Source organism: Gopherus evgoodei, chromosome 12 (genome assembly GCF_007399415.2).
Source record: "Gopherus evgoodei ecotype Sinaloan lineage chromosome 12, rGopEvg1_v1.p, whole genome shotgun sequence".
Lineage (NCBI taxonomy): Eukaryota > Metazoa > Chordata > Testudines > Testudinidae > Gopherus > Gopherus evgoodei.
In genome coordinates this window covers 21,447,337-21,472,395 of record NC_044333.1, presented here as the reverse complement: position 1 = coordinate 21,472,395, position 25,059 = coordinate 21,447,337, and the positions used below count along the sequence as shown (strand labels likewise).

The 25,059-nt window shown below is 43.0% G+C and overlaps 1 protein-coding gene across 1 annotated transcript in view; it reads right to left on the bottom strand.

Annotated features, from left to right (window-relative positions):
• Positions 1 to 23,957, bottom strand: part of URI1 (URI1 prefoldin like chaperone) — a 58,757-nt gene extending 34,800 nt beyond the window's left edge. Inside the window, 2 exon segments of the mRNA XM_030581316.1 lie at positions 5,884 to 5,918; positions 23,659 to 23,957. Coding sequence (XP_030437176.1) covers positions 5,884 to 5,918; positions 23,659 to 23,730 — 107 coding nt within the window. The 5' untranslated portion in view covers positions 23,731 to 23,957.
• Between the last annotated feature and the right edge of the window lie 1,102 nt (positions 23,958 to 25,059).

Sequence of the window (25,059 nt, the reverse complement as noted above, 5' to 3'; positions counted from 1 at the left end):
TAGTCAACATTTCTGAAAGATGATGATTTGACCATAGGGTTACTGTAGCTTCTTGACCTATCAACAAGGAGTGTAGATGTGAAACACTACTCTAGTTCTCCTGACCAAGAAAAAATTACTAATGCTCAATTGTTGCATGTTTACATATTGCTCTACTCTTCTTTCGGGCATTTTAGAACATTCTGCACAGAAATTTTCTTTCCCATAGAACATATTCCTCAGAATTTTTGTACACAACTTTTCCCATCAACCTAGATGAGCATTTTCAATATCTATTTCTATTATATAGCAACTCATGAACAAATTTGTGATCTTGGAAGTGTCTTGAATAGGACAACAAACTCCTCATTATGGGCAAGTGCAGTAAGAAAGTCAGTGCCAGAAAGGATCTCAGTAATTTACATTGCAAAGCAGGATAATTTCAAACATACTTCCCCAAAATATGTTTCCTACTCGTAAGTAGCATATCTAGCAGCACCTATCGAGACTGAGTTCACACAACCATATACCAGCAGAACAAGAGATACAGAAAAACATTTCCATAAATTTAAAAGCTGTAAGCCAAAGTGATTCAATTAACTCTTGGCCATGAGAATTCTGACCCTGCATGCTCTGGAGCTCTGACCATGTTGGTACTTTCTGCAGCAACCTGGGCAGCTAGTGGCATAGCACAGTAGGGTAGCAGCGAGTAGATCAGGCATGACATGGATCCACATGCACAAGGTCCCCACAGAGGGTGTGCAAGGCCCTCAGCTGTTACTACTATTCTTACTCATGATAATGAAATGGTTGATAGCTGCTCTGCACCAAGTTTCCAAATTGTTCGGGTTGGTTCCTTCCACCAATCTGTCAGATTTCCATCACAAAATCAATTTACTTAGGATAGGCCAGTGAGGTGCGGAAGCGATAGTTGGTCCATTTCAAGAAAGGTCGCTGAGACAAAGTTGGGAAAGGGGTGAAAGAAAATAGAAATGTCTTGGTGAATCTGGCCAAACAATCCCAATAGTGGACTGTGAAAAGATCAGAAACTCTCTGAGTTTGGGAGAAACAGTTACCTAAGGAATTTTGTCTTGTCTGCTAGCAGTAAAAATAAAAACAAACAAAAAGAAACCAGTCCTCTTCTGAAAGAATATTGAAACTGGTGTGTTGTAAAAAAGACTTTTTTAAGGTAAATTATCAGCTACCACGTGCATTGCATTATCAGACATATACATTTGAGGGTAGAGGATATTCTCTACTTCTCCCCCAATACAGCACCTCATGTAATCTTTGTACAGGGTGAACCTCTCTAATCCGGCACTCCCTGGTCCAGCAACATCCATGGTCCAGCATAGGTGCCGACTCCATGGTGCTCTGGGGCTGGAACACACACAGGGAAAAATTAGTGGGTGCAGAGCATCCACCAGCACCAAGCTCTCCTCTCTGCCCTCCTCCCCGTGCGCCTCTTGAGCGCCGGCAGCCCTACGCTTACCAACACTTCCTCCTCCGTCCCAGCGCTTCTGGAGCAACGCGAACACATGATTTGCAGCGTTCAAGCTGCAGGAAGGAGGGGGAGCAACTGGGGCTGGTGGCTGGGATCTGGGGCTGACATCAGAACCTCTGGGAAGGCTGCAGCCCCGAGCAACCCTACTTCCTGCACCTATGGAGACCCACTGGCACTCCGCATTGACCTCCCGTGGCTTGGCAAATTCTCTGGAGCACCAGTCAGGTCCCAAGGGTGCCAAACTAGAGAGGTTCAACCTGTATTTAATCTTAGGATGGAAGCCAGCATCATGGAAATAAACTGAAAATGCTGATCAAAAGATGCAAATTCTGATGGTTTTCTAAGGATGTTGAAGTAGGCATCCTGTACATTTGTTTACTAGAAGTAGATATCTAGCTTGACCGGGTGGATGAAGAAACTGCAATATGAACATCTTAAAAAACCACCATCAACTACTGACTTTCTTCAATTCCCAAATAAAGTGGAATCTCTGATCATTTTGGGACTATGAAAAAAGTTGCAATAATCCCACAATCTTTTTGTCTCATTTAATTTCTGAAAGATTACTGTTACAGTGGTCACTAGTAGAAACACCAAACTTTATCACCCTGCAGTATTCAAGCACTCAACAAGGTATCTGCAGTACTTTGTATTCTCAAAGTACATGTCTAAGATGCTGAACTGTGTGCCATGGACTTAGGCTCCAAAGTCACTTAGACACTTTTGGAAATTTTACCCTCTGTGATTAAAGCACAAAATAGTGTTTGAAGACTTGGGTCCTACTCAAGTTCTGCTGCACACTTCCTGATACATCTCACACAAGCCACCTTGCACTTTAGTTTCTTCACCTGTAAAATGCGGATAATATTCACCTTCTTCACTGCATTGTTGTAATGTAAATTCATTAACATTTATGAAGTACAGAGAGAGTCTTGGAAGAGAAGCAATATGATGAAAACTTATTGTTAATAGAAGAAAAAAAGTCTTAAGCTCTGTTCTCTGCCCCTAATGATATTCCTATTTTTATGGAAAATTGGCAATGATGCAGTCATACCAAATTTATATCCCCCAAACAAATGGGGACAATCTGTTTCAGCTTGCTACTATGACAAGAAAATCTAGTTGGAGGTGTGGGGGATGGAGGTCAAGGGAAAACAGATCAATTCATTCTTCTAAATAGGTTTTTTGGAACAGGAATCCTTAAGACACATCACTGAAGATCTGCCATCTTTTTCTTCTGAGAAAAGAAAATAAGTGGTTACCTTTTGTACGGAGTGTAAAATTTTATTGTGGTTATCCCACCTATATTCTCTAAGGGATCTCTCCTTTAGTCTATCCTGCTCAGCTAATATGCTGTCTAGAAAGCTGGAAGTGATATAAAAACAAAAGACAGATTTTTCTAGCAGTTTTGGTTCCATGAATCAGAGCCAGAAGTTTTTATTTTCCTTCTTTTTTATACATATAACCATCTAATTAGGAACTGGGAAGTGAAGGCTCGATAAAGATCTTTAACATTGCACTATTTCCAGCTTTTTGTTAAAGGGACTCTACAATTACCAGTGGTCATCTCTGTTGGAGTTTGAAAGCTTAATATGTTTATCCTGATGCATTTGTTTTGATAGCTGATTAAACATTTGAAACATTTTCCCACAGATGATCAGCTGGGTATGTAGCGTGAGGTCAACACTTGCTCTTGAAGGACTAGCCAAAAGGGTGACAAGCTCGAAGACTGAGTCCTAACATGTAGCAGAAGAACTTTTAAGTATTTTTGTGTGGTTTAGGAAAAGCATCAAAATATAGACTCTTCAAAACTCATCACCACAAATCTCACCTTGCTTATGATATGAAGACAATTCATATTCTAAAGTAAGAAAATCTTCATTAAAGATGCACAAAAACAAAAGCAATCAAAATCCTTTTGCTGTATTTGAAATACAAAGAGGGGAATCCCTAGGAAAACAAGAGTGCAAAAAATGATCATTTCAGTGCTAAACATCTCCTAAATTTAACAGCAATTTTTCCATTTATCTGAAAACAAGATGGCGTCCTTTAGGATGAGGCAGTTTCCCACTACTGAATAACCAGATAAAAGTGCTGCAGGACCTGCTCTGCATCAAAAGCAGGAGGATTCTACTGTATTGCACATATTCTATATTAGTGAGCCTTGGAAGCTGATTTCTTGATGTGGTGGTTGCCTACCATTTTCTAGGAGAAAGTTCAATGGAAAGAGTATTGGGGAATGACTAAAAGATGCATCTTTGTTTTTCAGTAGATCTTACTGGTCATACTCTACTCTGGAAGTCTCTGAAAATGCAGCAATGCTCTAAAAAGGCATAACAGAACCAAAAAATAAAAATAAATCCATTTATTGAATTGGCCTGAAACAGTCTTATGTAGGAAGTTTTTCCTCTCTCTCCATCTAATGACACATGATCATGCGAACTCATGGGTCTACTGGTTGCACAGAAAATTAAGAAATTAAAACCAACAGTGTTATACTTTCAGGCAGAATAAATATTTATTTAGGAATGAGATTCAACTTATGAAGTGCCTCTATAAATGGAAATGCTTTAGCTGACTCCATGCTTTACTCATTATTTTAGCAGTTATTTATGTCTCTGAATCTATACTTTTAAAATAAGTTAATTATATTAAAAAGAAAAAAATGAATTTTTAATGGAAATTTATTAAAGTGGAGTATTTTAAAACTGTGCTGTTATTCATCCAATTCTATTTAACATCTATCTGTGTCATTGGCTATTTAAAGGATTCTCATAAGATGATATTATTCAGCAGAAACACACAGGCACTCAGCTCTTGCACCATGTGTCCCCAAGTGTTAATACATTTTCTTTAAACAAAAATTGTATGCATGCTCTGTAAACTGCTTTTCAATATAAAATACATCAGCCAATTTCAAATCCTTCTCTCCTACTCTCTATAAAAAACATCCAAAAATTAGATAAAAATTAAAACAAACCATACCCTCCCAAAACACAAAACACCAACAAAAATATTCCAGACATTCTCATGGAAGCAAAACAAACTTTGTAAACTTTTCATTTTGTAAAATTTTAAAAAGTTGGGCTTTTGGTCAACATTTTTTGGGAAAGAAGACTCTCAGAATGAGAATTTATATCCTGGACTAAATTGGTATGGATAAGTTATAAACTCCTGAAAAGTGTATTATGGAAGTGCTGACAGATTTAACTACAACAGCAACAGTGGCATCACTATGATACTTTCCTTATTGAAAATTAATGCAGTCTCTGAATTTTAAACATAAGTGAAACATACTATTTTTAGATTATTTTCTGCAAGTCAACAGTCGGAATTTAATATGATGATGTGTACAGACTGCCCTGATTTTTTTTTTAACTCTTATCCACTGCTTGCAGCTTACGTGCATTTAAACTAAAAACATTGGATACACACTAACTATAAATTATTTGCTTGGAGATCTCTCAGGCATGAAGAAAAAGCCTCTTAAAATAAATTTAAAATATTATATGCTTGATGGTGTATAACCAAAGGTTTAATCTCACCACTAAAGGGGAAGTTGCTGTGATTTTGCAATAACCCTGCAGACAATAATCAGGACAGCTCCTGTTGTTCTCTCAGTAAAATTATGGTAAACACAGCATGGATATATTGTAATTTGATATCTGTAAGATCAAATGTTATATATCTCACTGCAACTCATAAGATTTCATTCACCATTAAATGTACATTTTCCTCAAATGCCATACAAAACTGCTATTTACTAGGCATGTTTTCTACTAACTATGGATTATCACATTAAAACAGCAACAAAAAACAAAAACAAAAAAAACAACCCAGAGATAATGCTTCAAGGGACACTTTTTTCCTAAACATTACATATTAAGGCTTACCAAACAGTTTACTGTAAAAATATTGAAATGTTATATTTTCACTAAATATGCATAAAATTACTTAAAATAAGCATTTTCTCTTTCCTGTAGTAGTAGTAGTAATAAATAAATAAATAAATAAATAAAAATTTTGAAAAAAACAAAAAACACCCAGGAATAATTTCCAAATTGCTGACACCTTTTTACCCAGTCAGGCAGATTCAGTGTTCTTTACACAAGATTATTTGGGCAAAAAATGGCAAGGGGGAAGAGGCATACAAGAAGCATACACCTTAAGGTTCAAATATATGTGCGTGTTAGAGCAGTCATATCACAGGAAAGAAAATACAAATTTTAAAGAAGGTACAGTGCCATAAGTCAGAGCTATGTCAAACTATACACCTAAAGTACAATAGTAGAATTTGACTAACATTGTTATAAATACTATAATTGCTTGGTACTTTACTAGAACACAAGTAGGTTACTTCATCAGTATTTTAAGCATGTAATCAAACATGTTTCACTTACCAGTGCTGGATTTTTTCTTGGCAGCTAGTGACCACCTGTCATTAAAACAGATAACTGCTCATGAAAAAACAAGGCTAAGCACACAGCTGCAATGTCAATGTATCAGAAACTAGAACAATAGCTTTACAGATTTGGTAGGTTCTCTATATACATTTTTATTTGTCAATGCAAAGGCATGTGAATGTTAGTTCTTAAGCAGCACACTTTATCACAACACTAATGCAGACTGATAACTGGAGAACAAATTACAGCTTTCCAATTCATATTTTGGTACAATACCTGCTCCATAACTATTAGGTGACACATGATACAAGATTACTAGTATTTTGTACAATCTACAGATCTATTTTCAATGTTACATGTTTTGTAGGATAAGAAACCAATATAAATTATAACAAGATGACAATGTAACATCCGTGCCTGTTTAGTTAAAAGAAAAACCAGCCCTGAAAATGTTTTACTTTATCAGTACACCCACAAATGTTTTCACCTATAGTTTTATTCTAAAACAGTACAAATGAATTTTGCAGTGTTTAAATGCAAAAAAAAAAAATACCTGTATTATATATATTTTTAAAGGAAACAGTTATGCGCTGAATAGCCCACTTATTTCTTCAAAATATAGGCTTCCCAAAGAGACTGAAAATTAACCAGTTTGGAATATTTTTAACACTGTGTACTTGAAAATTTTAAGTTTGGGAGGGTACCTCAGTTTAGTAATACTAGATACTATTACATATAGTACATACAGTCAAGATGCTGGTCTGCTGTATCACAATTGCATGGACATTTTGTTTAAAAACATACAGAACTCACATATTGAAAAGTATAACAAAGAATTTCACTCAAATATGTCTAGACACCTCAATATAACATTTTTCAGATATTTTTGCAAATATTTGTTTCTCACATGGCCACAAGAATGTTAGCATCTGAAAGCAATTAATAGGAAAACATGCCTGAAAAGTAACACAATAGGACTCTTCTGAGAGCTAAAAATTATTCAGATGTGCAAGGGCTGAAGGATAAGTCCCACATTTGTGGTCTCACTACCATCATAATAATCCTACATGTTGGGACAAATTCAGCCATCCAGTTGGTTGTGCTTACATCAAGGTTAAATTTCCTTTGCTATTGAAGACTTGTAATTTTAAATCCTACATTTAATTTCTATAATCTCACCTAATGTTTTTGCTAATGTTAAAAAAAATGCTAGGCACAAAGAGGAAGATTTCTAGAAGATATACATTCAGAAAACCATACTATTAATGCTTCATACAACATTTTGTAACAGTGGTAGTACACAACAGAGTACTGCTTTTACATGTAGAAGAATCAGAGAATATAATATCAACATATTTCACTGTTTCAGATTTGATAGATTGCAAAGTACACAACATAATTAAGTGCACAAAAAATGTTTACGAAATCCTTTAAGAAAGTTCCAGCTTAATTGCCCCATTAAAGATGAAGCTACAAAAAAAGAAAAGACAGGAAGCTTTCCATTCCCAATACATGACTCTCCATGCATGAAGTGAGCTAAAAGCACAAAAAGAAAAGCCCTGCAAACCATAAGAGCAGCATGTTCATTAACCTCTACATGATAATCCTTTCATAGCTGCATATTAACTAGTTACATATTCATAATCATTTTACATTATTTAGAGAACCTTCTATGAAAATTTCCAGGCTATATCCATTAGCTACAATGTTAAAGGTTACAGAAGATAGTCTACTTAACGTTTCCAGGAAGCTTTTTTAATTAGTAAATATGTAAATCGGGCACATATGCTTTTTATATTTAAAAAAATGGGCCATCAGTAAAAGAGCACATGGACATATGCTGTTTCCATGACCCCTTAAAAAAAATCAATAACACCAATCAATTATAATTTCATTCTTTGATATAATCCCTCATGAAGGGATACTGAATGATAGAACCAATAACAAACCTTTCAGTGGCCAGGATGAAGTGAGGGATCTTTCAGAAGTGCTACAATACACCATCTTAAATATATTTGTATTTGTTATATTAGTATAGTAGGCTGAAGCACCTACTATACTAATGAGGCAGTATTTTAAAAAATACAGTCAGAGATCAATTACACATTACCTACATGTCCTTTGCTAAGACACTCAAATAGTTTTGATAACCACTGGTAATACAGCAGCAAAGAAACAAGTAGAGAAAAAATATATATATACAGATCTTTGGATTCTATGCTGTGCTCTACTGTGCTAAGAACAGCGTATATTAGATCCACAAATTTTATGCAGCTACTGCCAGGCTAAATAAAAATAATCAACAAATGGGCAGGTGAGCTAAAGTTCATTTTGTCTGGACAACTAACACTACCAATACTGCTTTACTTTTAAGAAACTGTAGCGTAAGTGATACTAATAAATCCTGACTTATTTCCCCTCCAGGGATAACAATGTATGCATCTGCAAATTTATGAGGTTATCAATGGTTTATTTGCATACTAAAATATTTAAAGTGTAGAGAGTTATTAAACTACACTTGCAGCAAACTTAACATTACCTAATCAAGTGTTCAGTTATTAAAACAGGATCTACTTGTGGAAAATACATTTCACAGTTTAAATGAAAAGGGAACAGACAAGTATCTTGTTTCCTTGTTCACCCCCAACAATGATTTGTTGAAATTTAATATTTCTCAAGATCCTGATTCAATAACTGCATATTTGATTTCAGAAATGCTTGATGCCTTTCAGTTGGATCACAAAGTGTGCCACCTGCTTGAAGAGCTTCTGCACTTTTATTTATTTCACTTTGTGCTATTTATTTTCTGGGTAGCCACAAGGGGGCATCATACTGCGAGTCTCCCTCATGTACAGCAGACAATAAAACAGAGAATAGCTTTTAAATGATTCTTATTTTGCATATCTTCAAATTGTCCTCCCCTGAGTTTCAATTCCTTCTTGATTAAGAACCAAACTTTAAAAATGGAAGAATAGATGTTGAATCTGATTTTTATTATTTCAAACTATTTAAACAGAAAGTTTACATTAATGCTGTTTAAGAATCTATTTTAAGTTTAAACCCTTTTCCCTAAATTTGATAACTGTGAGGCCTGATTTCTACATCACAGTTGAAAGATGAACTAAGAGGTGGATATTGTACAAACGAGCGACAGTGGCTATTGTAATTAAAGTAGCAGATTTTCTTTTGTCACATAAATGCAGCTAATCTTACCAATATATATTTATACAATACTCTTTATTTTTAGTCTGTACTAAATGCTAACACAAAAGTGGCTAAAATTAAATGGATTACATTTTTAGAATCACGTTCACTTTCTAAGCATCCTGCAGTCCCAATGCTTGCACAATACAGCTTGCAGGCTGTTGAGACAAGAGGATACAAAGGCTGCCCATGTTCCACAGCAGAAGATGCTGTTGCTGTCCTAAAGGGGAAAATTCCCTTTTCCAGCAGTCACATTAAGCCCATTTCCCACACTGTCCAGCCAACCAATCATTATTTTCTCTTTTCTCCTCTCATGCATCTTCCATCTGAGGACCTCAACATCCTTTATGAACACTGACTCACAACTCCCTTACTGAAGAGGTACTATCCTTATTTTACTGGGGTATTGAGTGACTTAACTGAAATTACACATCAGTCAGTGGCAGAGCCAGGAGTAGAAGCCAGATTTCCTGACTCACAGTCATGAGATATAATCACTAAATACAACACATCCTCACAATATGCTTCTTAGGAATTAAGATGGGGTTGAATGGACAGTAGGACAGAACAGAAAGCTGCAAAAAATTCTGATACTGTAACATGGGAATAGGTTCTTACCTGTGCATGTATGTCATGTCACACCAGCTCCCCATTCCTGTATGTGCTTCCTTGAACTCAAAAGATCTAATCCAGTCTCTGACACCGAATGCTTCTGTTTGGCCTTGGTTAAATCATCTCTCAGTCTAAAGGTTTGTCTACACTGCACAGTTGTTGCGAAAACTTTTGTCTTTAAAAAAGCCCCCTCACGAAAGACAAAAGTTTTGCCGACACAAGCGGCAGTGTGAACGCGTCTTTGTCAGCAGGAGCGTTCTCCTGCCAACAAAGCTTATGTCGTTCACGAGGCTGGAAGCGCCGACAAAACTGCCAACAAAATACCACAAAAGAACGTTCACACATGCTGACTTTTAGCAACAAGGCTGTGTCGACACAGCCTTGTCGCTAAATGCTGGGTGGTGTAGACAAGCCCTAAATTTCTTCATCTGTAAAATGGGGATAAGTAGTACTAATTTACCGATCTCACAGGATTGCTATGCTGATTAATTAGCTAATGCCTGAGAAGCACTTCGAAGATGTAAAGCACTGTATAAGTGCTAAAAAGCATTATTTACCACTTGAAAAGTAATCTGAATATGATCAGATATGTAAGCAATTTGTGTACATGCTGTAATAAAATAATTTGTGACAGTTTAATCTTGAATTAGTCTCACTTTAAACATTTTCTTTCAATCACGTTACTTAAGGAAAACTGAGAGTATAGAATACTTTTTGTGAAAGTGAAGGGAAGTAATGAGATGTTAAAGTAATAGTCTAATAAATCTAAACCCAATGTTTTTACCTTTAGGAATTTGGCTTTGTCGTCTGGGATTTTGCAAAGAACTCTGCCTTGACTTTGGTTCTGTGGTTCAGGCCCTCCCATGAGCAGATTACCATAATCAAACTGTATAATGTTCTTTGCGATACAGCTCAATGTATATTCGGGTCCTGAATAAAATCAAACTCCTTTTTGACTCCTGACCTAATTAGGATGACTCCAAATTTTCAGAGTTTAATTGTTCAACTTTATGTATGTGAATACTGACTTCAATGGGACTACTAATGTGAATTAAGTTATCCACATGCATGACTGTTTCCAGGATCGAGACTCATTGTGCCAAGTAGTCCATATGTGATATTCTTTGCCACATGACATAGCAAAAAGACATGGTGAAACTTAATTGACTGATGAAGTTGTAATTAATTCAGAATAAGACTTTAAATTTATACAACAATAAAATAGCTAGACAGCCAAATATTTAAGTAGTTTCTTGGTAAAATCAGGATGTAACAAGCCACATGCAACACAAACATGTAAAATGAAATTTCAGGTCTTCCTTAGGAAACCACAAGTTTCTAGTCTAAAACATAGCAAGCACTGATGGAGAAAGATATAATTAAGATTTGCAAAATGGTTTCCCCTTGAGTCCCGTTTTAATCATGTTTACCTTTTTAAAAATATTTCCATTTTTGACATTTCCAAAAACTAGATGACACAAAATGAAATGAAATTATTAAAGCTCTTCAGTCAGTTGGTAGATTTTTTGATTTAATGGAAAGCCAAAAAGCGCTGCTGAAATTTAATGTTCATTGCTTAAATCAAGCTATTGATTAAATATTACATTTCAAAATTATTAATATAGTCTCCGTCCAAAGGTGATTTTTCTTGGCTGGGAGGAGAGATGAGATGGAGTGTAGCAGGGGAGGGATAATTGGAGGAAATTATGATTTTGGCAAGCCCAAAAAAACCCCTAATAATAATTCTTAGTTATGTCCACAGCAAAAAAAGTGAAAAACTAAACCTTTACATGTCAACTGTTGTGAAAGAGTACAGGTTTTGTTAAGTCTGAGAAAATGAATTCAAAATTATTAATTACTGGAGGTATGAATCACTTTAGTAACTTCTAAGGTTTTAGCAAAACCCAAAGAAGTCCTCCTTCTTCATGACTTTATCTAGGGAGCAGGAGAAATCACAGACTGTCTGCTCAGTCTGACAGGTAAAAGCAGCTGCCATTCTTTTGCTGGGCCAATTAACATGAGTGAAAATGTAACTAAATTTTTTAAAACTTCAGAAAACTTCAACAGTACTTAGCACAAGTGTAAATAAGGGGGAAAAAATCATGAATCTCACAATTCTATTCTCACTCTGTGAGGCTGTAGAGGTTTCTGCTAGGAAATCCATTTGCAACATTGAGGCTTTAAGTTAAGACAAGATGTACTGAGGGATGACGACTAAGGCTACGATTATTTCACGGAAGTCATGGAATCCAATACTTCCAGAGACCTCTGTGACATTTTCTGCCCCAGGGCTGGAGCTGTCAGCAGGCAGCCCCACAGCTCTCAGGAGCTACCAGCCCCTAAAGGCAGGTCCCCCAGAGTCCCAGCCCATGCGGGTGGCAGGGCTCCCTACAATGGCCCAGCTGCAGCGAGCGGCAAGGGGACCCCAGATCCCCCAGCCACTTTGGGTGCTGGTTTCTCCTCCGACCCCAATTTGTCAGGGATATTTTTAGTAAAAATCATGGACAGGTCATGGGCTTCAGTGAATTTCTGTTTATTGCCTGTGACCTTTCCGTGATTTTTACTAAAAATATCCGTGACAAAATCTGAGCCTTAATGATGACCACAGGTAGAGGGGTTATGAAAGGCAAGAAGAACATGAGAATAAGGGCTACAGAATTAAGATTATGCAGTTGCTGAGGAAAATGACGCCCATGTCTCTCATGGGGGTAAAGGTTTTGTTATTTGTTTCACTGTAATTCTGAGGGAACATTTAGGATTTATATCATAAAAGAAATGAATGTGTAAACATCTAAGACATCCTGCACAAATTCTGTATACCAACGGAATAGGAAAGTGCTCCACGGAGGAGGCCTGGGGGTCTTCCATGGAGATAAAGGGCTCAAAGCGTCATCTGTCTGAGTGGCTATTATGTGAGGAAAGGAGAGGCTGGGCTCACTAGTGTGTTGGATGGACTGCTTTTAAGAAAAACACTAAACGGACTACCGCTCACTAGCAGAGAAAAGATGGTATAATCTCTTTCCATCTGTGGCATAACATTCAGGAAGTGTGAGTGCACATCTACCAAGTCCAGTGAGTCCCTGCTCTATGAACAGTCATTCAGATTTTCAGGGAGGGGAAATAATAGATACTGAGTCAATGGGGTCTTCAAAATCACATAAGTAAGAAATTCCACGCAACCTGAACAAATGTAACCTCTTCTACACATTAAAATAACACTTGCTGCATTAATTAAAAGGTGTGATAGATACTGTAACTCAGCAGAAACAAACAGAAATTACTCAAAGCTCAGATGTTACTGTAGTGGGCTGTGAAACTGATAAGATTTTGATGCAGGGCTCTGGTCACTCCATCTGGTGACATACTCTGAAAGTGACTACACAGTAGTGACATTCTGAGTTTTGTGAAAGCAATCACACGTTAATCAATCTGCAATGGTGAAATGGTGCATTGTAATATATAGGCAGAGCACTTGAAGACTCTGTCCACACCAGGATAAAGTTAAACTGTTCACAAAATAGTTTAATTAGTAGAGTTATACAATTTAACCTGCGTTAAATTAACTTGTTTTCACAAATCTCTTATAGCATCCATGCTAGCCCTCTGCAAACCAATTCAGATGTGCTACACAACACACAAAATGATGGGACACATAGCTTTTCCTTCTAACAGACATAGTTTTGGGCTGAAATATGTGAAAGATTCTTTCCTCCATACTATATTTTGTTATAAAACTTGTTTATATATTCACTTTCTCAAATAAGAGTGATTATTTTTTAACCTTTTTAAGCATCTGCTAGAATCAGGGTTAATATCTGATGCTATAAAATCAGCAGACATTTAATTCATATTAACAACGGGATAAGTTCTTTTGGAATGTGGGCAAATCTCATGGTTCCATATAGCTATCAATTACTGATCAAAACAAGGAAAGACAGGTGACCAGTTAATGCTAGAAGATCAAGCAGGCTTTATACCTGAGAGCTTCAGCCAACTACTGAATGTGCCCTTTTTTTTATGAACAGCACTCGAGAAAGCAAGGGTATAATCAGGAAATACAGAAAAGCATCTGACAGGGTGGGACTCTGCCTAAATAGAGATTCTGAAGTGGAGAGTTGCAGCGCTGGTGGTGGCTTTACAGCGCTGCAACTAACACACCGTCCACACTTGCAAGGCACATCCAGAGCTGTATCTCCCTGGATACAGCGCTGGCTGTACTCTACCTCTGCCTGGGGAATAACGACTGCAGCGCTGGTGATGCAGCGCTGTTCCGCCAATGTGGCCACCAAAAGCGCTGTTATTGGCCTCCAGAGGTATTCGGAAGTATCCCAGAATATCTGTTCAGCTACCCTGCTCATCAGTTGGAACTCTACAGCCCTGGCCTCAGGTAACCCGCCCTTTAAATGCCCCGGGAATTTTAAAAATCCCCTTCCTGTTTGCTCAGCCAGGTGTGGAGTGCAATCAGTGAATCTTTCCAGGTAACCATGCCTCCACGCGCCAAACGAGCCCCAGCTTGGAGCAATGGCAAGTTGCTGGACCTCATCAGTGTTTGGGGCGAGGAAGCTGTGCAGTCCCAGCTGCGCTCTAGCCACAGGAATTACGATACCTATGGGCAGATATCAAGGGATATGATGGAAAGGGGCCATGACCGGGACACGCTGCAGTGCAGGGTTAAAGTGAAGGAGCTGCGGAGCGCCTATTGCAAAGCCCGTGAGGGAAAATGCTGCTCTGGTGCTGCCCCCATGACCTGCCATTTTTACAGAGCTGGACGCGATACTTGGGGGTGACCCCACCGCCAACCCAAGGACCACGACGGACACTTCAGGGGGGCGGAGGCAGACGAGGAGGAGGGGAGGGGAAGGAGGAAAGCGAGAGTGAGGGTACTGGGATGGGGGGAGACACCCCGGAGTCCCAGGAAGCATGCAGCCAGGAGCTCTTCTCAAGCCACGAGGAAGGTAGCCAGTTGCAGCACCCGGTACTTGGTGAAGGACAAGCAGAGGAGCGGGTTCCCAGTAAGCGGCTTGTATTTTCAGGATGGAAATGTTTCGGGAGAGGAGGGAGGGTTAGGGCTGCATGCATGCATGCCTAGATGTGGAATAGCCCATTGATGTGTTCTATCACGTCGCAGTAATCGGCGTCGGTAATCTCTTCAAAAGTTTCAGCCAGAGTGTGGGCAATGCGCTTGCGCAAGTTTATTGGGAGAGCCACTGCGGTCCTTATCCCAGTCAGGCTAATGCGTCTGCGCCACTGTGCCGTGAGGGGTGGGGAGACCACTGCTGCACACAGGCAAGCTGCATAGGGGCCAGGGAGAAATCCGCATTGCTGTAGAAGACCCTGCCGCTCTTCCCAGGTGACCCGCAGCAGCGAGATATCTTGCAGGATCAACTCCTGTGGAAAATGTTGGGAGACTGTTCACTGTAGGTGCCCCCTGCAGCTGTTTGCTTTCCCCAACGCACAGAAACCCCAGTATAGCCCAGAAGCAAACATTCCCCCTTCCCAGGTGACCCGCAGCAGCGAGGTATCTTGCAGGATCAACTCCTGTGGAAAATGTTGGGAGACTGTTCAGTGTAGGTGCCCCCTGCAGCTGTTTGCTTTCCCCAACGCACAAAAACCACAGTACAGCCCAGAAGCAATCAATCAGTCCCCCTTACTCACCATTTCAGGGTTCCTGTGGGTTATGTGCGCTCTATTTGGCATAGGAAAATTATGCTATTGTGAAGACGGTAAACTCCTTCACTGTGTGGGAATAACTGTATGAGATATAAACAATGCTGCCTCTGGTTAACTGTTGCCTTTTTTGCCTTTCTACAAGCAACCTTGACTTCTCAGATGCCTGTATTATCAACAGCTGAAAGACTCCAAAACCTCCGGAAGAAGCCGCGAAAAAGCAAAGACGACCTGCTGCAAGCAGTTATGGATCACTCTGCCAGAGAGAGTCAAAAACTGCAGGACTGGAGGGAAAAGGAAAGCAGGAGCCACCAGAGAAACGCAGTGGCCAGGAAGAAAAGCACAAAGCAGCTGATAAGCATCCTAGCACGGCAAGTGGACTCTATCCAGGCGCTCGTAGACATTCAGGCAGAGCACTACCGTGCCGCCCCCACCCCATGCCAAAGCTCTTTCACTTGTGCCCCAATGTCAGCTCAAAATCCCCTTCCCCAGTATCCAGATGCTTACCACCACCACCAGCTGCCTCCTACACCTGTACGTTCACCAACCAGCCCTGAGAACTACGACCCTTGCCCTCTGCACTCAACCCCCATCACCATGCAGTATAGGCATCCTGAAGTGCAGCAGTCATTGCACAGCACTCCAGACATGACATATTCGAAATTGTCACTGTACAGTTCCCCACCACACCCCCCTGCCCTTTTAGGTTCCCAAAATGTTGTGTGTCTGTCAATAAAGTTATTTTCTTTTCAATAAATGAATTCTTGGCTTTGAAAACAGTCTTTATTACTGCAGAAAGTAAAAAGATGCCTTAGCCCAGGAAAGAAACAGGCTCTGCAAATCAGCTTAGGAAAAACAAGATTCCTGCTAACATTGTAACCACTGCACTTCACTCCCGTGCAAGGCACCAAACATTACTGTTGGTTTTCAGCCTCAAATTCCTCCCTCAAGGCATTCCTAATCCTTGACGCCCTGTGCTGGGCCTCTCTAGTAGCCCTGTTCTCTGGCTGTACAAATTCAGCCTCCACACGTTGAACCTCAGAGGTCCATGCCTGACTGAATGTTTCACCCTTCCCTTCACAAATATTATGGAGGGTACAGCATGCGGATATAACCGCAGGGATGCTGCTTTCCCCCAAGTCTAGCTTCCCATACAGAGATCTCCAGCACCCTTTTAAAAGGCCAAAAGCACACTCCACAGCCATTCGGCACCGGCTCAGCCTGTAGTTGAACCGTTCCTTGCTCCTGTCAAGCTTCCCTGTATATGGTTTCATGAGCCAAGACATTAACGGGTAAGTGGGGTCTCCAGGGATCACAATGGGCATTTCAACATCCCCTACTGTGATCTTCCGGTCTGGGAAAAAAGTCCCTGCCTGCAGCTTCCTGAACAGGCCAGTGTTCCGAAAGATGCGTGCATCATGCACCCTTCCAGGCCAGCCTGTGTTAATGTCAATGAAACGCTCACGGTGATCCACAAGCACCTGGAGAACCATAGAGAAATACCCCTTCCAATTAACGTACTCTGATGCTAGGTGGGGTGGTGCCAGAATAGGAATATGCGTCCCATCTATCGCCCTTCCACAGTTAGGGAAACCCATTTGTGCAAAGCCATCCACAATGTCCTGCACGTTCCCCAGAGTCACGGTTCTTCTTAGCAGGATGCGATTAATGGCCCTGCAAATTTGCATCAAAACGATCCCAACGGTCAACTTTCCCACTCCAAACTGGTTCGTGACCGATCAGTAGCTGTCTGCAGTTGCCAGCTTCCAGACTGCAATAGCCACCCGCTTCTCCACCAGCAGGGCAGCTCTCAATCTCATGTCCTTGCGCCACAAGGTGGGGGCGAGCTCAGCATACAGTCCCATGAACGTGGTTTTTCTCATCTGAAAGTTCTGCAGCCACTGCTCGTCATCCCAGACTTCCATGATGATGTGATCCCACCACTCAGTGCTTGTTTCCCGAGCCCAAAAGCGGCATTCCATGGTGCTGAGCACGTCTGTGAATGCCAGCAGCAATTTCGTGTCGTACGTGTCAGGCGACTCGCTATCATCGTCGGACTCCTCATCACTTTGGATCAAAAGGAATAGCTCAACTGCCAAACGTGATGTGCTGGTGAGACTCATCAGCATACTCCTCAGCAGTTAGGCCTCCATTTCCCACAGAAATCACGCTGCACAGAAACCGTTGAGAGAGTCAAGATGGAGCCAAACATGGACAGAAAAATAGGGATTACTGGGATGTGAAGCCATGTGTCACGGGGTGTTGCGACAGGAAGCAGAATGACCCACACCCTCTGCCCCCTTCCCACAACTCACAGTGCCAAAATGGGACAAGGTGCTCTGTGGGATAGCTGCCCATAATGCACCACTCCCAATAGCGCTGCAAATGTGGCCACACTGCAGCACTGATAGCTGTCAGTGTGGCCACACTGCAGCGTTTTTCCTACACAGCTGTACAAAGACAGCTGTAACTCCCAGCGCTGCACACCTGCAAGTGTAGCCAAGGCCTTAGTTACATAACTGAAGTTGATGCAACTTCAGTCGACTTACAGCATGACTATACTATGCTATGTTGACGGGAGACACTCTCCCGCTGACTTACCTTCCGCCTCACAGGGAGGTGGAGTACAGACATCAATGGGAGAACGTTTTGCCATTGACATAACTTCACCAGACCAACAGCAGGGCTGATTTAGCCGGAAGTATAGACAAGCCCACAATTAAAAGGCGTTAAGATTCTGATCAGTTACACTGTTATTCTTCAGAACTGTGGGAACAGCTCTGAAACCATAAAGAATCTTATCAGTTTTGTCCTGCAGATGCTGCTTGAAAAAGACTTGAACAGAGCAGCAGAGACAGGTTCTGGAGTTATTCATACAGGTAAAGGACAAAACAAAAGCAGTGGTTGCAGCTAAGAGACTGGGGCCATGTCTACATCTAAAATTTTGCAGCGCTGGTTGTTACAGCTGTATTAGTACAGCTGTATAGGGCCAGCGCTGCAGAGTGGCCACACTTACAGCAACCAGCGCTGCAAGTGGTGTTAGATGTGGCCACACTGCAGCGCTGTTGGGCGGCTTCAAGGGGGGTTCGGGGAACGCGAGAGCAAACCGGGAAAGGAGACCAGCTTCGCCGCGGTTTGCTCTCGCGTTCCCCGAACCACCCTACAAACCGCAGGGAAGGAGACCTGCTTGCTCGGGGGTTCGGGGAACGAGAGAGCAAACCGGGAAAGGAGACCAGCTTCGCCGCGGTTTGCTCTCGCGTTCCCCGAACCACCCTGCAAACCGCAGGGAAGGAGACCTGCTTGCTCGGGGGTTCGGGGAATGAGAGAGCAAACCGGGGAAGGAGACCAGCTTCGCCGCGGTTTGCTCTCGCGTTCCCCGAACCCCCCTGCAAACTGCAGGGAAGGAGACCTGCTTGCTCGGAGGTTCGGGGAACGCGAGAGCAAACCGGGGAAGGAGACCAGCTTCGCCGCGGTTTGCTCTCGCGTTCCCCGAACCACCCTGCAAACCGCAGGGAAGGAGACCTGCTTGCTCGGGGGTTCGGGGAACGAGAGAGCAAACCGGGAAAGGAGACCAGCTTCGCCGCGGTTTGCTCTCGCGTTCCCCGAACCATCCTGCAAACCGCAGGGAAGGAGACCTGCTTGCTCGGGGGTTCGGGGAACGAGAGAGCAAACCGGGAAAGGAGACCAGCTTCGCCGCGGTTTGCTCTCGCGTTCCCCGAACCACCCTGCAAACCGCAGGGAAGGAGACCTGCTTGCTCGGGGGTTCGGGGAACGAGAGAGCAAGCCGGGGAAGGAGACCAGCTTGATTACCAGAGGCTTCCTCAGGTATGCTGGGATACCTGCTTATTCCACGGAGGTCAAGAAAAGCGCTGGTAAGTGTCTATACTTGATTACCAGCGCTGGATCACCAGCGCTGGATCCTCTACACCCGAGATAAAACGGGAGTACGGCCAGCGCTGCAAACAGGGAGTTGCAGCGCTGGTGGTGCCCTGCAGATGTGTACACCTCCTAAGTTGCAGCGCTGTAACTCCCTCACCAGCGCTGCAACTTTCTGATGTAGACAAGCCCTGGGACACAAGCTATGTACACCACTTTCAATTGTTTTCCTCAACTGTTGAAAAACTGGACATGCGGACAAAACCTTGCGCATACCATTTAGAGTTAAAGATAACATCACCCTACATCAATTAAATTCATAAGAGAGTAATCTGTCAGGGACATGTAACATACACTGACCAGTAAGTTACAATAACAGGTGCCCTAAAACCTCATGATACTTAGATGTCATGGTAAATTGCAGGAGAGTCACTTTCCCTTCCTACTCTTCCTAAACCAGGAAGTAAAAACAAACGTGAATCAGTGAAACATGAAAATCTTAAAAATCTATTCCTACTAAAACCACCACACTTCCAGACCTCAATGGAGTTTGTTAGATTACCCAAGATTGCATTTGCAGTCAACATGTCCCTCCTGGGTCTAACTGGTTCTGTAAACATCTCCCATTTTGTAACAAATAACTTGTTCAATTCTTCAACACTTCAACTGTCTGCAAAACTGAGACAAACAGTATAGAACATTCATCTAACTCTTACTTGTTAGTTACCCATGATCCATTAGTCACTGAGAATCACATTTATATATAAACTATTAAATTTAAATTCAGGCTCTAAAGCAGGGGCTCTCAAACTTCATTGCACCACAACTCCCTTCTGACAACAAAAATTACTACACGACTCGGGCGGGGGGGGACACAATGACCAAACCCATCCAAGCCCCACAGACAAGGAGGCCAAAGCTGAAATCAGAGCCTCACCGCCCAGGGCTTCAGCTCCAGGTAGGGGACCTGTAACCTGAGCCCCACCATCCAGAGCTGATGGGTGGACTTTGGCTCTGGGCAGTGGGGCTTGGCCTTTGGCCCTGGGCCCCAGCAAGTCTAAGCCAGCCCTGGCGACCCCATTAAAATGGGCTCGCAACCCACTTTGGGGTCCAAACTCACAGTTTGAGAACAGCTGCTCTAGAGCATGAGATTCTGCCTCTTTAAATATCTGTATTGTACTTCCAACACTTACAAGCAGTGGGCTTAACATAGTATTTCCAGCTAACAGGTACTGTACTTTCACACAATCAGTGATACATGTGCTATATTTTTTTACACTAACACTCAAAACTTTAAGCAGACATGATGCTTTCAGTGATAGCCTTTATCATGAAAATTACTAGATATTCTTCTATAATTTATCCCCAAGACACACATTCTAAGACATGTTTTTCTATGAAGTACCTTTAGTAGGTATCCTGAAAATTGCTTTTAACGGGTTGGCCTGATTATCACTACAAACTAACAAGATGAAAACCATTCAACAGGCAAATGGCTATTCTAACCAAGAATTAAAATCATTCTCCAACAGAGTTCCTAAACTGGGATGTTGCAGCCCCAAGCAGTTGTCATGAACTTCCTGCTCTTTCTACATTGATAAATAGGAGAGGTCCTAGGTAGATGAAAGGGGACTCCTGTTATTGAGAAGACTGAGAATTACTCACTACACTTTAAAAGTCAAAACTCATGCCTAAATCAGTAAAAGAATGCAACACATATCCACTTTAGCAGAGCACAATGCATGCTAAAAACCAATCCTGATTCAAACAAAAATATTTCTATGTCAGCAGGTAATTAATAGTATATTTCATTATTTCAAAGCCTAAAGGGAAAAAGGACATAATATGGTATAAGCTTCAGTATAGTGGGACTAAAGCTAAATAATTTCTTTTTACTCAACCAAGGTTCAGTCCTAAAAGCGGCATATCTGGATAAACAGTGGGGGGCGGGGGTGTGTGCATTTGTGTAAATCTAAGTATATCAGAATGGGAGTCAAAGCTGGCTGAAAATAAAAATATATCAATTATATATTTTTTTAAAGTGATAAATTTTCAAGTTATTTGACAAATATTATTTGACCACTTCTTTTGACAATATATACAGAAAATGTTGTAGGGTATTAGAACACAAGCTGTGAAAGATATTTATATGATTACTAGATTAACAAAAGCATTGTGCAAAATTTTATAGCAATAATATCTAATTTCAAGATTGCCTCCAAGTGGAGTTTGCTCAAATTTATGAAAACTATGAATATCTGAAAAGGAGGGTGATGGTAGAAATAAAATGGTCTCCTCAACCTTAAAATGTAATATTTTCATAATCAAAAACATTATTATAATGCAATTATATACAGCTTCCAATTCTCTATTCCAGAGTGGCAGAGTCCACTATCTCTTCATCCTGACACTCCACTGTAACTAAGATATTCAGCTTCTCAGGTCATTTCATAATGAAGCTGAAGGGTTCAAATATTTTTAGCCAATGTGCAGAAATTATGTAAAGTTATGATAAAATATAATTTTGGTACAGCAGCCTAACTGAGGCTTAATTAATGGCCTCTTGGGTATCTTTTCCACTGGAGCAAATCTGTTTGAGAACAATCTTGAACTTGCTTACTGAAGGGCCTTGCCTTGAACTGAGAATAATTCCACATGCTCCTGACAGACATGCACTTACACTCCATGACCAATTGACACTAAAGCACCACAGAAGCGTAATTCTCCATCACAATCAACTAGCCAGGAAAGTAACTGGACTGTGGAGAAGGGGAACAGTTTACTATCATCTGATGTTCTTATAAAAAGAGACCATTCAGAGTACCCCACTAGATTATCCTAATTTTCATCCATGTTAACAACAACCCATCAATTTAGATAGATCTTTTGGTATTTATGTGGGTCTTTTCCTCCAAAGCCAGATATCTTGTTTATACATAGTATTCCAGAAGATGCTCATGGTCTGTATCATGTCTGCATTACTTAGGCTCCTTACCCTCAGTTAAAGTGATGTTGGTGGAAGCACCATACAGTAAAGGAACTACTAAGAGTTTTCTTTTATACCTCATGGATGCATACACAATTTTTAACCTTATGAAGAGACCAAGAGGACAACTGAAAAGGTATGCAGTTTATTGGCATGAAATACTCATGCTGATGGTGTGCTAAATATGGCTCTGATCATGCAATTAATTTCATGTAGGCAGACACCTGTATCTACGCACAGCTAATTGCAGGATAGGGGCCTATCACCCAAAAATCACATCAATCACCTAGTAAGTGGATATGACTAATCTTAAGACCCAGAGATCTCCAGTTTTGCACTAAACTCATATATAGTATGGAGTAAGAGAAGCATTCAGTATTCTAAGGCAGGAAACTTTTTTAGCTTGGCTATTTAAAATACAACTCTAAAGTAATCAATCTTTAAAAGAAGATTCATGACTGATTAGTCCCTAATGCCCTACCTAGGCAAGTTGGTTCACAGGGACAGAGACCCTATGGCCCACATAAAGTTCCACTGACTTCAGTGGGGCTCTGTGTGGCCCAATTTGCAGACCTAAAAGCATAATCACCTTTCCTATTAAAAAAAGACACAGCATCTGAGAGAATAATAATTTGAAAAACTGGTACTATTATGCATGTACATTTACACCCTGACATAAAACCTTAAGGATGTTTGTTACACATTAAGCAAGTATTTACACAACAGATTGCAATGACCCCTAGGGAGCCCCACATGGTGCATCAGTAAACATATGGGTATCTTCCAACTTTTCTAAAAGGTATGCTTTGAATTTAAAAGGAAGGATGCTATTTGAGTAACATGGCTGCGACACAGGGCCAGAAGCCAGGACACTAAGCTTTAGGGCTGACAGATCATCTTTAACTTGGTCTACTGGGTTCCCCCACTTTCGGCAGAGCTAGCACATTGACATTGTTCTTTTCAGCTCCACTCCATGAGCTGGGCAGGGTCCGTTTCTGAAGCAGCCCTGTGCTAAAGCACCCACAGGCCTCCACCCTGGGGCCAGAACCGGCTTTGGGGCTCACCCTTCCCCACCCCCGCCCTGGTGTTGCTAGGGGGCAGATGACGTCAGTGGCACTACTGGGGGCGGGGGCGCGCCCATGCTCCAGCCCTGGGCTGCCTGGGGCCGGGCTCCGGCCTGCGGCGACTCCACACGCGCAGCGGGCAGCTGAGCCCGGCCGCGCGGGCGACCTCCCCCAGCCCCGAGGTGCCAGACGCGCCGGGGCGAAGCGCTCCCCGCAGGCGCGAACAACCGTTACAGGCCTCACAGCCTGGGCCTCCCCGGGCCCCTGCCCCGTTTTCCCCCAGCCGGGCCCGGCGCTCCGGGCACCCTTCCGTGCCTCGCTGCGGAGCGGCCCAGGCCCCCGGCGCGGCTGCTCGGCCTTTACCTTTCCCTGCTCCTGCCGCAGGCGGCCCACCTGGGCGGCGCTGAGCGGCGAGGCTGTGCCGGGGCCCTGCATGGCGCGGGCCGGGGCCGGGGCCGGGCCGGGCCGCTCTCCTCAGCAGGGCGAATGAGTCCTATAGAAATGTTTGTGCAGCGTGAAGCGCCGGCTCCGGAGCCGCATCCACGCGGGGACCGCCGCCGCCTGGGCCCGGGGAGCCGCTGCAGGGGGAAGCATCTCACACTCGCATTCTGGGCCGCGCCGCCTGCACCCGGGACCAGCTGCGCCGAGGGGCCGCGGAGCACCAGCAGCCCGAGCCCAACCGCTGCCGCGCCGCCTCCTCCCGCTGCCTGCTGCACTCTGGGTAGCCAGCCACAGCGCCCGCCGCAGGCTCCGCGCCGAGCGAGCGGAAAGGCGGATGCTGCCCACCCCCTGCGCACCTAGCCGCTGGACCCATCGCCATGGGACCACACAGCCCCTGCCTCCTGGAGCCCATCGCATGGGACCACACAGCCCCTGTCCCCTGCACCCCAGCTCCTAAAGGACCCAGTCCCTGGAGCCCATCGCCATGGGACCACACAGCCCCTGTCCCCTGCACCCCAGCTCCTAAAGGACCCAGTCCCTGGACCCCATTGCATGGGACCACACAGCCCCTGTCTCCTGCACCCCAGCTCCTAAAGGACCCAGTCCCTGGACCCCATTGCATGGGACCACACAGCCCCTGCCTCCTGGAGCCCATTGCATGGGACCACACAGCCCCTGTCCCCTGCACCCCAGCTCCTAAAGGACCCAGTCCCTGGACCCCATTGCATGGGACCACACAGCCCCTGCCTCCTGGAGCCCATCGCATGGGACCACACAGCCCCTGCACCCCAGCTCCTAAAGGACCCAGTCCCTGGACCCCATCGCTATGGGACCACACAGCCCCTGTCCCCTGGACCTCAGCTCCTAAAGGACCCAGTCCCTGGACCTCATCGCATGGGACCACACAGCCCCTGTCCCCTGGACCCCAGCTCCTAAAGGACCCAGTCCCTGGACCCAATTGCATGGGACCACACAGCCCCTGTCCCCTGGACCCCAGCTCCTAAAGGACCCAGTCCCTGGACCCCATCGCCATAGGACCACACAGCCCCTGGACCCCAGCTCCTAAAGGACCCAGTCCCTGGACCCCATCGCCATAGGACCACACAGCCCCTACCCCCTGGACCCCAGCTCCTAAAGGACCCAGTCCCTGGACCCCATCGCCATGGGACCACACATCCCCGAACCCTTGGACTCCAGCTCCTAAAGGACCCAGTCCATGGACCCCATCGCCACAGGACCACACAGCCCCTGCCCCCTGGATCCCAGCTCCCAAAGCACCCAGCCCCTGGATCCCATCACCATGGGACCACACAGCCCCTGCCC